The following is a 15,588-nucleotide window of genomic DNA, read 5'->3' on the forward strand; positions in this document are numbered from 1 at the left end:
ACAAGGGACTCTGCTTAGCCAAAATAACATTGAAAAAGAAAAACAAAGTAGGAGGACTCAGACTTCCTGATTTCAAAACTTATTAAAGCTACAATAATTGAAACAGCGTGGTATCAGCCTATGAATAAACATCTAGACCAATAGAATGTAATTCAATGTGCAGAAATAACCCCAAACATCAATGGACAATTGGCTTTATTTACAAGGGTGTGAAGGCCATTCAATGGAGAAAGAATAGTCTCTTCAAAAAATGGTGGGGCCAAGTGGTTCCACATGCAAAACAATAAAGTTGCACCCTTACTTGATTCCACATATAAAAATTAACTCAGCATGAATTAACTATCTAAACATAAGAGTTAAAAATATAAAACTCTTAGAAGAAGTAAACTTCATGATCTCAAATTTGTCAATAGATTTTAAAATTTGACACCAAAAACAGGAGCAACAAAAAGAAAAAGTAGACGTATTAGACTTCATAAAACTAAAATCTCTGTTATATCAAAGTATACTATCAAAATATGGAAAGATAACCTACAGAATGGGAAAAAATATTGAATATTTGTAAACCACACATCTTATGAGTCTAATATCCATAATTGAAAGAACTCTTCTAGCTCAACAACAACAAAAAAACAAACAACCCAATTTAAAAATGGACAAAGAACTTGAACTGGCGTTTCTCCAAAGAACATATACAAATGGCCAACAAGCACATAAGAAGATTATCGATACCAGTGGTCATTAAGGAAATGCGTATCAAAACCACAAGGAGATACAATCCCACTAAAATGGTTAAAATAAAAAGACAGATAATAAGAGGTGTTGGTGATGTGGAGAAATCATCACTGCTCATACACTGCTAATGGGAATATAAAATGGTACATCCATTGGAAAACAGATGGGCAGTTCCTTCAAAAGTTGAACACAGCGTTATAGACCCAGTACTTCCACTGTTAGGTATAAACCCAAGATAATTCAAAACATATGTTCACACAGAAACATGTGTACAAATGTTACAGAAACATTATTAATAATAGTCAAAAAGTAGAAACAATCCAAATGTTCAAGAACTGATTAATGGAGAAACAAAAGTGGTATACCCATACAATGAAATATTATTCATAAAAAGGAATGAAGTTGATACATGCTACAATATGGATAAACCTTGAAAATATTATGCTAAGAGAAAGAAGACATAAAATACCACACATTATATGATTTCATTTATATGAAATGTTCAGAATAAGCCAATTCATAAAGAAATGTTTAGTCGTTGCCAGGGACTGGGAAGAGAACAGAATGGGTAGAGACTGCTGCTGCATGGTCTCTTGAGAGACCGTGGTTTCCCAAGGCTGTGAATATCCTAAAACCCACTGAGCTGTGCACTTTAAAATGATGCATTTTATGGTATGTGAATAATATCTTGAAGGCGAAATTTGTCAGTTTATATTGGGAAGGTCTCTATGGCTGTAAGGAGAACAGATCAGAGGTTGGGATGAGAGATACCTTAACAATCATACATGTGAAAAAGGCTTCTGTGTTTCCTCTCTAAAGAGTGTGACCTGGACCACTTCCTAGGATGCAGCTCAGTGGTAGCAGAGGGAGGAAACTTGTACTGTCCATGGTGCTGACCTCAAGGGATTTAGTTTTTGTAAACCTTCCTGAGAATTTATTTTCCTTAAGGGCTATTATCCTCCTTCATCTTGGTCCTATGACCAGTGTCCCTGAAGAGTTTATAATGGTGCATCTGATGCAACAACTCACATACTTCTTAATAACTCCCGTTGCTCTTGTCCTTAGCAGCCTGAGCCCAGCTTCAATTCACAAATTAAGCCTAAGTTTTGTCCTCTGAGGAATGTTCCTTCCCTTAAGGCCAATCCTATATGCGTTCCTGATTTTAGAGAGGCCAGATAAATGGAGTGGCAGGAGAAGGGTGGCCTGGAAGAAGGACGGCTCTAAGTCCACTTGGCCCCTTTGGGCTGGAGGTAGGTCATGGCCCTGGTGTCCTTTTGATGGACAAGTCAGCCCTGAGAAGGCTCCTGCCAAAGCCTATAGAAAGATAAGCATGGGGTAGAGGGAAGCTATGGGGGAGTCATTGGGCAAGAATTCTGGGAAGACAGGATGTGGGGAACAGTGCATTTTATCTGGAATTAAGACGTTGGTCTGTACAGGCTTATGTATTGGGTGGAATTTAGGACAGAGGGTGAGAGAAAGAGCAGAATATAGATGCCACTGGTTTATCCCCCACTTTCCACATACAGCTTCTTTCCACACCCAGGAGAAAACAACCGGGCCTATTCTCACACTTCCTCCCCTCTAATATTGCCCTTCTAATCCTCTTTTTTTCCTCCACCTTCCTCCTTCTCCTGTCTGCTGCCTCTCCCACCCACTTCAGGTTTTCATTCCTTCTTTATTGCTATACCTCCATCTTATCCTTCCTCAAATCTCATGTCTAGTAAAACCTGTTTATGCTCCCAAGATGACCACCAACTAGATTCACCCCCATTTTTGGAACCACTTATTCCTCCTCCTTTCCTGCCTCTTCGTCCTGTGTGGAGTGATATTCTGAGAACAGGACAGATGGGAGACAAGATTGAGTAACAACAGGAAAGGGCCTGGAATCCTTCCATTACCCTATGCATATCATGCCCTTCCTTTCTGTCTCTTTGTTTTCCTTCCCATCAAGAATCCCTCTAAACCTATTCTCTGTGCAGGTGGAAGAATCACCTCCAAAGATTCTTATGAATGTGTAGAAAGAATGCTGGCAATGCCAAGATGATGCTTCTAAGTCCATGAACCTGGTGATGCTGGCCCTTAGGATCCTGGGGTGCCCTTCAAGGTCCCTTAAACTGAACCCTTTCATGCAGTGGCTACTCTATCTCCCCTCGCTTCTCTCAGTGGTCTGACCTGAACTGGTGTTCCATGCACTGTGAAAATATCAAGCATTCTTTTGGGAAACATCTATGAGAAAGTTTATATGTGCACTAGGAACTCTGTAGCACTAACATATCAGATTTACATTGAATTGCAAACACATGTGAGGTGACAGAGCCGTCCTTATGGAAAACCGCCAATACTTGGCAAGGTGTGGAAGAGCTCATTACTCTCAGGCCTTGAGGGAGGGGTAGAATTCAAATAAGGGAGCAGAATGGGAAGGTAATCAGGTTGAGCACTGGCCTGACAAAAGGCACTGAGACCAGAGGGACTGAGGAGCTCAGTTTGGTTGAAGCCAAGGATTCTTACCGGGGAGCAAGTAAAACGAGAATTATAGTTAAGAGTGCAATTCTGGGACTAATCAGACCTGGTTCAGAGTCTGAGCTCTGCTACTCGTTCTCTGTGTGACCTGGGGAAAATTATGTTATCTCTTCTAAGCCTCAGTTCACTTATCTGTGAACCGGGGATAATTAATAGTACTTACTATATTTTATAAGCATGCGAATAATGCATGAGAATTAAACAGGATAATGCTTAAAAAATGCTTAACCTAGGGCCTAGCACATAGTAAACACTCAGTAAATGTTTATTACTACAATGACAACAATTACTATCACTAACCATAAATGTTTTACTACTTCTACTGCTGAGCAGCAGATGGATCCGCAAAGGCGGGAGCCAGGTTGTGTGGAATCCCCTAAAAATCCATGTAAGTGTGAATTCTTTCCTGTGTAGACAATGAAGAACCATGGATTTATTTATTTATTTATTTGAGGAATTAACAGTCAGTTTTATTGGGTTCAGACCAGGAGTCCATGGGTGTTGAGGACCTCTGTATTTGTCATTTTTTCCCCCTCTACATCCTTTCAGGCCTATTTCTTAGCCTCATGAGATATTTTTTTCTTCTAGTAGTAAATCTGGGCCTTCTCCTTCCTCTTCTCCAAAGTGGCTGTGACTGCCTGGTGCTTACAGCCAATCTCATGAGCCCAGCGCCCTAGGGAGGCAAACTTTCCTGTAGGCTTCCGACCCACAACTTGGAGAGCGGCAGTAACTACCCTTCACCTTCTCTTGTCATAGGGCGGAGGGATCCCATCAAACACCTTGAGGTGGTGCAGGGACACGAGGACTCACCTGGTCCTGTGGGGGAGCGTGACTTCCACGGTCCGCCAAAAGATGCAGCTGCATGTTCGGAAGTGGGTTGGGGCCGCGGGATGGGTTGGTGTTCATCTGCTTGCAGAGGAAGGTTGGGTACTTCAACTTGTTTCTGCAGAAATTGTCAGAAACTTGGATGCTCTCACCACGCATGACCTTCCGGCCCAGCAATACCTGCTTGGCCACCATGGCTGCCAGGTGACTTAGGAGGTGACTGCAGCCATCCAGCATTTCCATGGCCACCTGTAAGGACCATGGACAATTTTTGAAAAAACATTGATCTAGAGGAGAAACTATCTGCTGGGCAGTTGACTTACGTATGATGGTGCACGGTGTGCACCTCTGACTGATAAGGGCCTATAAAAGGGTGTGATAGCTGTAGTCTTAATACAGACAAAGATAAAAATAGAACTAATAAAGCTATGCTGATGATGTTTTAGGAATAATGACTGGAGAGGAGGTTGGGGTGGGGGCGAAGCGTTAGCGGGCAGAGCCTTTCTCAGGGAGGCCAAACCATGCCATTTAAGCTGCTGCCCACCCAGTCTCACTTCCGCAGGGACACAAAGCCAGAGACAAAAACGTGTTACCCTCTGCTGGGTTTGCTCTGACAACAGCCCAGGAGGGTCTGCTCCGGTCTTGCCTGCCTCAGGGCTTCCTGCCCGAGTGGGCTGGGACAAGCTCATTGTGACCCTGTGTCATCATATCATTTTCCTTCCAAAAGCTGCCAGGGGTTCTCAGTTGCCCATGGAGAGGCTTTCCAAATGGTCCTCTGCTGGGAGTCAGTGATGCCACAGAACAAACAGAATGCCTCTTCCAGCAATATCATTTTTACAAAAATATTTGGGATAAATATGAGTTTTAGGTGAGAGAAACATGGCAATATTTTGAGTACTGTAATACTGCACAGATAATTTTAGAGATAATTGTTTTATATTTGTCTACAGAAGTTGATAGAAAAAAATGTGCATTTATTTATTCAGTTCCCCTGTAAGAAGAACATCAGTGTGACTCTGCTGTCCTTCCCCTGTGTTAAGCAGGAGTCAGGGAGGAGAACTCTATGTTCTATTTTCTGCTTGTGGCCAGGACTTGGCAAATTTTCCTGAACAATTAAACAGTTTTGGAAAAGTGTAACCCAAGGGAATGGGCTTTAATACACAGCTTATTTTTCAAGTGAATGTCTTCCAGAACTGTCACTTACTGAACAAAAGAAAATGTTTTTTCTCTGTCCTATATTATATATAGCACCTTGGACTCACTAAAGTTTTACAAGCCACAATTGTTAAATTTCAAAAGCCCTGTTAAAGATTGTTGAGATAGACTAGAAAAGTCCCATAAATTTTAAAATACAAGACATGAAGACTTTAAGGAAATTTTGTACTTGCCCTGGGCTGCATTGAGTTCCTGGCACGGCACTGAGTTCCCTGTGCTGTTGGCCCATGACGACAAGTGTCATTAGAGAAGCATTTCTGCGGAAAAGTTTGAGAAGCACTCATCGTCTCAACTTTACTACAGCCAAGATCATCTGCTTGTTTTTCTTCACATTTGTCCTTGAATTTGCCCATGACAACTTCCTCTAATGCATACCTCTCTTCCTCAAACCTCTTCCCTGAAGAAGATTCAGTTGTTTATTTAACAATTTTTAGATTGTACTTTCCATATTCTCAAGATTTTTGCATGTAGGTTGATGATATTTGTGGTCACAGGTACTTACCGCCATGTTTATTTGTTCATTGATTGATCCAACTGTATTTGTGTTGCTTGTGGTTCACAAGGCACATATTGGGAACCGCAGGTATGAATCAGACACAAAACCCATGGACAAGGACAGTGCAGTTCAAAGAGAAAAAGACCCATGAATGCCCGTAGTACAACGTAGGGCGTGGTTAGGGGGACAAGTCGGTGAGAGCCTTGAAAATGTGTTTGTCTCCATGGAAAGCTCTTCTAAGGGTCATCTTGGAATGATACAGGATAATGATTTTGTCCTTATACTCCACATTAATGAACTTGTCCAGATGCTCCACAGGAAAATGATTGAATTTTTATAACTTTTGTTTTGCGGGTTCCTCTCTAGGTGTGTGGGAAAGATCCCATGGAACCACAAAACACCACATGGGTGTCAGAGTTTGTCCTCTTAGGGTTCTCACAGACCCAGGAGCTCCAGAAATTCCTGTTCCTGGTGTTTCTATTTGTCTATGTCACCACTGTTGTGGGAAACCTCCTTATCATGGTCACAGTGACCTTTGACTCCCGGCTCCACATGCCCATGTATTTTCTGCTTCAAAATCTGGCTGTCATCGACTTCTGCCATTCCACAGTCACTTCTCCAAAGATGCTGGTGGACTTCTTTCATGAGACCAAGACTATCTCCTACCAGGGCTGCATGGCCCAGATCTTCTTCCATCTCTTGGGAGGTGGAACAGTCTTCTTTCTCTGGGTGATGACTTATGATCGCTACATAGCCATTTCCCAGCCCCTTCACTGTATCTCCATCATGAATACCCAACTGCGTGTGGGGCTGGCAGTGGCTGCCTGGGTAGGCGGCTTTGTCCACTCCATTGTCCAACTGGCTCTGATGATCCCATTGTCTTTTTGTGGTCCCAATGTCCTAGATAACTTCTACTGTGACGTTCCACAAGTGTTGAGACTCGCCTGCACTGATACCTCCCTCCTAGAACTCCTGATGATCTCCAACGGTGGGATGCTGGTTCTTATCTGGTTCCTACTCCTTCTGGTCTCTTACATGGTCATCCTGGTGATGCTTAGGTCCTACTCAGGACAGGCAAGGAGGAAGCAGCTTCCACCTGCACTACCCACATCATCGTGGTGTCTATGACCTTCGTTCCCTGTATCTACATCTATTCCCAGCCCTTCACCCCCTTTCCCCTGGACAAGACTGTGTCCATCAGCTACACGGTCATGAACCCCATGCTCAACCCCATGATCTACACTCTGAGGAACCAGGAGATGCAGGCAGCCATGAAGAGGTTAGGCAAGCGCCTAGTGATCTGCAATGGGAAGCTTTAAATAGGTCGACTTTAAACAACAAACTTCTCTGAACTTTTGTTTTCCCATGTGAAAGTGGAAGAAAGTCTTTATAGAGTATGACAATTAAGATTAAATTAATATTTCTATGGACCTCCTCCTCTGTCAGATACTACGTTAGGCACTTTTGTCTCATTCTCAGAAAACTGACAATGAATATATTATTTTTTATATTAAACAGTTTTACAAACGAGGAAACTCAGAGAGAAAGGGCTTGCTCAATAATGCGCAGCAAGCGAGTGGCAGAGGTTGGCAGGCACATGTTTCCTCAGACTCCAAGATTAGAGGCAGAAGATATGGGTGGGATTAGAAACTCAGGGTCTCCCAGAACCACAAGGGAAAACCTGGAGTGTTCCTCATCTATGGGACAATAGGTCTGTGATAAATGGTCAACAGGTTCATGTAAACTCTGGAACAATCACATTCTTTTCTGCTCTCTGTGTCTCTGCCTCATCAACTACTCTGGTATCTAGGAAGTTGTCTCACTTTTAACATTGTATAAATATTATTTCCCATAAGCACATCTGCCTGTTGTATGTTTTCTTCCTACTAAATACTCCTTGGATATAGCCTACAAAATATTCTACTTTTCCAACACAGTCTTTACATCATTTGGAGGATATGGCTGAGGAGGAGTATGTAGGATGGTTGGGGAACGAGGGTCAGAGAAGGCAGAGCCAGGACTATTGGTGTTCCAGGTTTGGGGCCATGGGTTTCGTTCTGAAGCCAACACCCCGTGGGCATTCCCTTTGACTTCTGCACTGGAATGAGAGCTCCTTGAGGACAGAGGCTGTGCTTCAGTCACCTTTCAGTCCTCCCAGCACCTTGAATAGTAACTTACACAGAGAGGCATTTCTATTTTTCCTGCATCTTGTTCTTTCCCTGCCAGTTTCAGAATCTACTTTTTATTTCTATCTCTGTTATATTTCTATTTATTCCCTCCATCTCTTTTGACATATGCCTCACTTTGCAAAAGTCTCTGACCTTGTCTAATGTTGATTCAAAGTTAAGAATGTGATGTACAAGTTTTTTTTTTCTTCTTCCCTTCTAGCAACCATCTCACCCAAGAAATGTCTTTTAGGGTTCTTTCTAAGCCATCATGGCAACTCTGCCTTTAACTTTCCTTTTCTCATTTCATACTTTTCTCCCTACCCACAGTGGACCTATGGAGGTGAGGGAAGAGAAAGTGAACTTAGTGTCATATTTCATCTGTGTGGTCCTTCCGAACAGCTTTTCCCCCTTTTACACTGAATTCCTTTAAGTGACTGAAGATACTTTTCTCATCCTCCAATTCATCTCTCCTCCAGGTGGAACATCTGCTAATTATAATCTATAATGTTGACCCAAAGGGAAGAAATGTGACAAAAATTTCCTCAGACTTATTGTACACACATTAATTCCACAAGATGAGGTTCTTGATTCTTAACTAAGTTTGTCAAGAAATACCCGCATTTAAATGAATACAGCTATATCCATGAAAATTTATACCTTTAAGACATTTTTTACTGAAGCCATGCTGTCTTTATGAGATAAATTTGACTCAAATCTAAGTTTATTAACTCTAAATGGATTGGTGCAATGTCTTTTACTATAAAGACTTTAGAGGAAAAAAATTAAAAATAAGTTGTTCATAAAATAGCTTAAGTTAAAAATATGCCCAGTGCTCTGATGCTGTCTTCAGTAGTATAGTGGGACAGCAGTAGTTTGTGAAGCCATGGGATTCAAATTCAGGCTCTAACTTCCGTAGGTTGTATTCCTTTCAGACCTCATCGGACTTCTCCTTCTTTAGCTGTGAAATGTCCATGATGCCTCCCAGTGTTGTGTAATCAATGAGGCCACTGTAAAACATCCAGCACTGTCCATGGCTCATAGTAGCTGTTCAAATAATGTTAGTTCCTTCACACATTCCCATTTACCTCCCCCCCCCCACCGCCGCCCACTTTCCATCGATACTTTTAAATTAAACTAAGACAGTTAGGCATCCTTATGATATGAACAATCAGCTCAAGTAATATGCTTTAGTTATGTCGCTTATCTGTAGAATTAGCAAAAAACAGCTCTCTCCAAAGAAGGCTGCAAAATATTTCAGTGATAGTAGATAAATTCTGGTCCAGAAAATATTTCACTTCGCAGCCTTATTAACCCCTAGATCCTGCCATTTCAGTTGTATTCATAATCGAGCACAGCAACGATTTAACTGTAAGAAGAAGACCTCACAATCTTGTCTAACTTGCTGACCTCATTCGTGTTGCACGGAAAGTGATGTATCCATCAGAGCTACACCAGAGAAATAGGACCAGTAGGATATGGATATACAGGGTCTGGCACAAGTAATGCCCTCTTTTTCATTGCAAAATCTTTTATTATAAAATCATAAGCATGCAATTCGGTAACATAACAATATCACTCTCAAGCACACCACATGACATTTTAGGTGAAATGTTCAAATTAAAACTATAAATTATTACACCCATATTATTACCCCACCAACCTCACTCAAGCAGATCTTACTTCTTCCAGACCCTGTATAGGTTAAGAGATCTTTTGCAAGGAAAAAAATGAGTCTTACACAATTGTGAGACTGGCTGGGCAAGTACGAACCCTGTAGGGTAGGCCATCGGGAAGTGCTGGCTGGACCACAGGCGGGAGCCGAAGCTGCCGTCCAGGGTTACCCCTTCCTCAGTTCCGCTCTTCGGGCCTTTCCGCTGATTGAATCAGGCCCACCTGCTTATCTAGGATACTCTCCTTCACTCAAAATCAGCTGATTATAGACATCAAACACACCTACAAAATACCATAACAGCAACACCTAGATCAGTGTTTGACTGAAAACCTGGGAACTATAGTCCAGTTGACATATAAATCCAATCTTCACATGGGAAGAATTATTAATTATCTATGATGCTGGGCTCCCTCAATGAGAATGTAAATGAAGTTCCTTCTCTATGTATTCTGAATCCACTTAACAGTATGAAGTTGTAACATTACTTAAGTCTGACAAATATTTATTTTCTTAAATAGGTGGTACACAGGGAAACTGTTTTCTCAGTTCAATTTCCATGACTGGGTCTTTAGTATAATTATTCTATCCCTCGCCTTTGGGTCTTTGAAAATTTTTATGTTGGCTAAAGGTTGCAGTGAATAGATGAGTTTCAGTGAACATTTTACAGACCCACATGTGCCTTTGAGGAGAAATATATAAACTGGAACATACGAGGTTTTTCTTATTGAAAGCTAAATTAGAATTAGAACTTGAAATCACTCTTACGATAATCAATGAGAACTATAAGTCCTCTCCCCTTCCTCAGAATCAGTCCAGACTAGTTTCCCAAGTGACTCAATTTTGCAATGGACTAAAGCGCTAAATAAGAATTAATGCTTTTCTTTTCAAACAACACCATGGTGGCTACCAGTGAGAAAGGGGAGTGGGGGAGGTAGGAAAGGGTAAAGGGGTCAAGTATATGATGTGGAAGGCGACTGGATTTTGGGTGGTGAACACACGATGCAATATACAAATGATGTATTACAGAACTGAACACCTGAAACCTATATAATTTTATTAACCAATGTTACCCAAATAAATTTAATAAAATAAAAAAGGAATTATTATTATTATTTTTTAAATCTCTATCTCTTATGCATGGAAGAGCTTTACATTGTTTCTTACCTCAGGCAGAGACTTTATTTTGCCAAGTATAAACTTTTGCAGTGAAGGAATTCAGACCAACCTGGAAATACTGTGTAGATCAGAGAGCTCTGAGAAATCAGACTGTTTTTATAGCACATTAAGGTTACAATGCCAGTTAATTTCAGTTTTGATCAATTCCTCGTAATGAGGAAATATGCAGGATCCCTGTACCCATCCTTGTATCGGAGGTAGTGATAACTCCCATGTAAAGAATGCCAGCATTTGACTATGGATGGTGAATCAACATTGGGGGTCTGGTTGGCAAAATAAAGGACAAGGTTTACAGGGTAGTAAGTTTCCACTGAGGTATACATTTTCCCAGCTATGACTTTTCCTATGTAAAGATCAATGAAGTTTAAAAGTGGAAGGAAAAGGAGAAAGAAAAGAAGGAGAAGGAGAAAGAAAGAAATCAAACCAGGTAATCTTGCCGATTCCATGAAAGTGACCAGTCTGCTGTGCTGGCAGCAAGTCGGTGGTTCTCCATGTGCAGCCCCAGGAGCAGGAACTGTCAGCTCCATCTGGGAACTTGTTACAAATGCAAATTCCTGGCCTCGCCAGTGACCCACTGAAGGAAAATGCCTGGGGCTGGGGCACACGGATTTGTTTTTTAACAAGCTTTTCAGGTGATTCAAGGATAAGAATCACTGGCCTAAGGAGACAAGTTGTTCTAAAACTTCCAGAGAGTCTTGTTTCTTTTTGAAGAGACTCTTGACCTTTTGGATCTTGACCTGAGAATCCAACATTCTACAGATCTTTAAAATGTTCATTATCCTTGGTATTCTTGGCCCCCAAGGAATGTGGCTCAAAGAGCATGCGTTTTTGAGACATTTAGAAACTTTTTAACAACTCCCTTTGCTCCTCAGGCCCCAGTGGTAATCAGCCCAGTCCTGCTTCCTGAGCCCAGTCCAATAGTTTCTCCCTGGAGATATTGCCTCCCCCTAGGATCACACCAGTTGTTGTATATGTGAGGTTTGGGCACTGGCTAGGAAACTGAAGCTGCAGGAAAAGCGTCTCCAAGAATATCTGAGGCCTGAAGCCTCTCTCTCCTTCTGGGCTGAAGAAGGTGAGAGACCAGCATTCCCTCAACTGTAAATAGATTGGCTGTGAGAAGGATCTAGAAACATTGGCTGGAAGGTGAGGAGAATAAACAAGTGACATAAATTTGACATCAGTAAGTCTAAAGTGTGAGGAGGGCCTCAGAACGTAATGCAGGGGAATGTGATGTTGAAAACAGATGCCTTGAGTTGCAGGTGAAAATCGAGGCTTTTAAAGGCTAAGTGAAGAATTGGCCCACTGATTTAGGGGGGAGTATGCTGAGAGCAAAGGGTAGGGAAATACACCACAAAATTCTCCACATAGTCACTTAAAACAAGATCGCATAATTGCCTACTAATACATTAAGTTAGAGAGCATTTTTTGAGCAACTGCTAGATTAGAGTTACTGTTATAGGTGCTGGGGCTACTAAGTTATTGAATTTACAATCTAGTTAAGAGAGACAAGAGGAAAAAAATAAATAACTGTTATGTCTGAGGTATTTATAAAATGTATTGGAACCCAGAGAAATGAGAAATTACTTCTGATTGGGAGACATGCAACCAGGAGTACAGAGAAGGGAGTATCTGAGAATTTAGTTGAGAAGATAGTAGAAGGTATTCCAGGAAACAGAATTCACTACTAAAACTATGGCAATAACCAAGCATATGAATTTCTTGAAGACAAATCAGTCCCTGGGTACGGGGGTGCTGATTAGAAAGGTAGATGGGGGCTACATTTGATAGCTTTGTATGACAAGCTAAGAGGGAGCCGCACGTACATACATACCTTGGATTGAGCTACAAAGCATGTTAGGGGACGTCTAAGAGTTCCAAGTTTTAAGCTGTGGGCACTGCACAGTCATTATAAGATCATAACGAGGGAGAAACGGATCAGATATGACTTTAGAAAGGTCTCTTTGATAGCTATCTAGAAAATGGACTGGAATGGAAGCAGAAGGATGAGATTAAAAAGACCTCTAATAGAGAATAGATTGCAATAGGCAGGTGGGGAGGATGGGAAATTGAGACAAGGGGGCGGGAGTGAGAGGCCACTTCTCCCCTCACGTGTTACTCTCTATCTCTCATCTTCCATCCCCTCCTCCACCTTCGGTCCCATTTCCTCCCTCGCCCCATCAGCTTTCCACTCCCTTCCTCCATGTGCTCTCTTCTTTCATCTCACTCCCTCTTAATCTCCCTTCTTTATTCCCGTGTCTATCCTATTTCCCTTATTTCAACATCCTCCTTTGTTTTCTACCCTTGTATTCAGTAACATATTCTAAAATTCTTATTCTTTTCAGAAGAGCTCTCTGAGTCCCCTTCACACAATTTCATCATGTATTTCTTAGTCCAGAGGATCTCTCTCCCCCTTCTCTTTTTTGTCTCCGCACACACACCATGTATGTCCTGTCTTCACTCAATAAGGGGCCACCTCATCAGTGACATCCGGGAAAGGGGGCAGGGAGGAGGTGCACACCCAGCAGTCAATATCACGAGCTTTTTGAGTATTAAGTATCAGCAAGATTGGGCACAAATAAATGATAAGATCTACATTCATGCCTCTGGGAGCTTACAGTTGAATTATGGAGGAAAAACATAGACATGTGAAAAGTTCATTAACATTATAATGTATCAAATGTTGCAGGAAAAATGGTAGGTAGAAAAATGTATTAGAGACAAGAAGAAGAGAGGACGTCATTTGTGTAAGAGACTACACAGAGGAGAGTGATTATCATTTACTATTCCAGGTACTGTTCTGGGAACTTTATGTGTTATTTTCTTTAATCCCAAAGGTTATTCTCTAAAGAAAACATTTTTTTATTCTGCATTTTATTGCAGATATGGAAACTGAGACTGAGAGATTAAGTAACTCACTCAAGGTCAAATCTCATGGAAAGAAAAACCCTGACATTTGACTGCAGGTCTGTTGGACTCCAAGTGTCTTCCCACCACTTTATTACACTGAATCTTTAAAAGGTATGTTGCGTGTGTCTCTGGATGGCTTTAAGGTCATAAATATATATATTCCAGCACCAACTTGTAAACGCTCCAGCGACAAGGTTATCTAATCAGCACCTGGTGCTACAGTCTGCCGATGAGGATGACCATCACATTGGACCTGGACAACTTGGTTTAGCCCCTGAGCACTAAAAGTGACTTCATGTATCTATGTATGTGGTTCATTTTCCTTCAGTGTATCAAAAAGACACCATGGAATCAGGGAACCACACATTGGTGTCAGAATTTGTCTTCCTGGGTCTCTCAAAGACTTGGGAGCTCCAGCTTTTCCTGTTCCTGGTGTTTCTGTTTGTCTATACCACCACTGTTTTGGGAAATCTCCTCATCGTGGTCACAGTGACCTCAGACTCACAGCTTCGCACTCCCATGTACTTTCTGCTTCGAAATCTGGCTGTCTTAGACCTCTGTTTCTCCTCAGTCACTGCCCCAAAGATGCTGGTGGACCTCCTCTCTGAGAAGAAGACCATCTCCTACCAGGGCTGCATGGCCCAGATTTTCTTCTTCCACTTTCTGGGAGGTGCCATGGTCTTCTTCCTTTTGGTGATGGCCTATGACCGCCTTGTTGCCATCTCCCGGCCTCTCCACTATGTCACCATCATGAGCACTCAGCTCTGTGTGGGGCTGGTAGTGACAGTGTGGATGGTAGGTTTCGTCCACTCCATTACCCAGCTGGTTCTGATGCTCCCGCTGCCTTTCTGCGGCCCCAATGTCCTGGATAACTTCTACTGTGATGTCCCACAGGTGCTGAGACTTGCCTGTACTGACACCTCCATCTTAGAGCTCCTCATGATCTGCAACAGTGGGTTGCTGGATGTCATCTTGTTCTTTCTCCTCCTGACCTCCTACTTGGTCATCCTGGTGATGCTGAGGTCCCACTCAGGACAGGCAAGGAAGAAGGCAGCTTCCACCTGCACCACCCACATCATTGTGGTGTCTATGGTCTTCATTCCAAGTATTTACCTCTATGCCCGGCCGTTCACCACCTTCTCCATGGACAAGGCTGTGTCCATCAGCCACACAGTCATGACCCCCATGCTCAACCCCATGATTTATACCTTGAGGAACCAGGAGATGCAGGCAGCAGTGAAGAGATTAGGGAGACACTGACTGGTTTTTAAAAGGGAGTGACAGTGGGTAGGTCACTTCTCTTTGGCTTTGTTTTCCATTTGTAGAGAGAACAGAGAGCCACTGTATCTGTTCTCTTTATGGTGGATATGTTGTGCAGGTCATCACAGAAGTGAGTGAGTTTTGAAACTAAGCAACTTGCTCAGATTTTTAGGAAAAGAAAAATATCTTTGTTTTTGTTTGTGATGTATGGTTTGAACACTCTTATGATAATAAAGTTTATTCTCATGGAAACATTCTGGAAAATTACTCCCTCCTTTCCACCTTCCTGAGGGACAGTCTCCTTCTGTGATGACAGCATTTCCCCATAAGAGCAGTTCTATTTTCTGTGTTTTGACCCCATTCTCCACTATCCCTTTGGCCTTTGTCCAGAGTGATAGAGAGAGTGCAGAACTTGGAGACTTAGCCCCAAACTGGGAGCCCTTGTTCCATTACCTGCCAAACTTGTGACTTTGGATGTGCCACCTGGCCTCCCTTGGACTCACGGAGTCTTCCTTACTGAACTGGCATAAAACAGTATCTGTCCCTACAATCTCACGGATTTGTTACAAGATTCAAATAATAATGCATAAGAATATTATGAAAATCATTGAGCT

At 42.1% G+C, this 15,588-nt stretch overlaps 2 protein-coding genes and 1 pseudogene across 2 annotated transcripts; 2 read left to right on the forward strand and 1 right to left on the reverse strand.

The window, feature by feature from the left end:
- Nucleotides 1-3,806: 3,806 nt before the first annotated feature.
- On the reverse strand, nucleotides 3,807-4,323 carry LOC129080203 (60S ribosomal protein L13a-like; annotated as a pseudogene).
- A 1,849-nt stretch (nucleotides 4,324-6,172) lies between these two features.
- LOC129080244 (olfactory receptor 4D1-like) lies at nucleotides 6,173-7,110 on the forward strand. Its single transcript, XM_054585537.1, is given in 2 exon segments — nucleotides 6,173-6,875; nucleotides 6,878-7,110. Coding segments are annotated over 2 exon segments (933 nt in total). The 5' UTR covers nucleotides 6,173-6,175.
- Nucleotides 7,111-14,017: 6,907 nt separating this feature from the next.
- LOC129080245 (olfactory receptor 4D2-like) lies at nucleotides 14,018-14,974 on the forward strand. Its single transcript, XM_054585538.1, has one exon. It carries the CDS (start codon nucleotides 14,018-14,020, stop codon nucleotides 14,972-14,974), a length of 957 nt encoding a protein of 318 aa, XP_054441513.1.
- Nucleotides 14,975-15,588: the final 614 nt, after the last annotated feature.

The sequence above is a fragment of the Pteronotus mesoamericanus genome, unplaced genomic scaffold, assembly GCF_021234165.1.
Source record: "Pteronotus mesoamericanus isolate MK-2021 breed Mesoamerican mustached bat unplaced genomic scaffold, CSHL_Meso_final contig_84, whole genome shotgun sequence".
Lineage (NCBI taxonomy): Eukaryota > Metazoa > Chordata > Mammalia > Chiroptera > Mormoopidae > Pteronotus > Pteronotus mesoamericanus.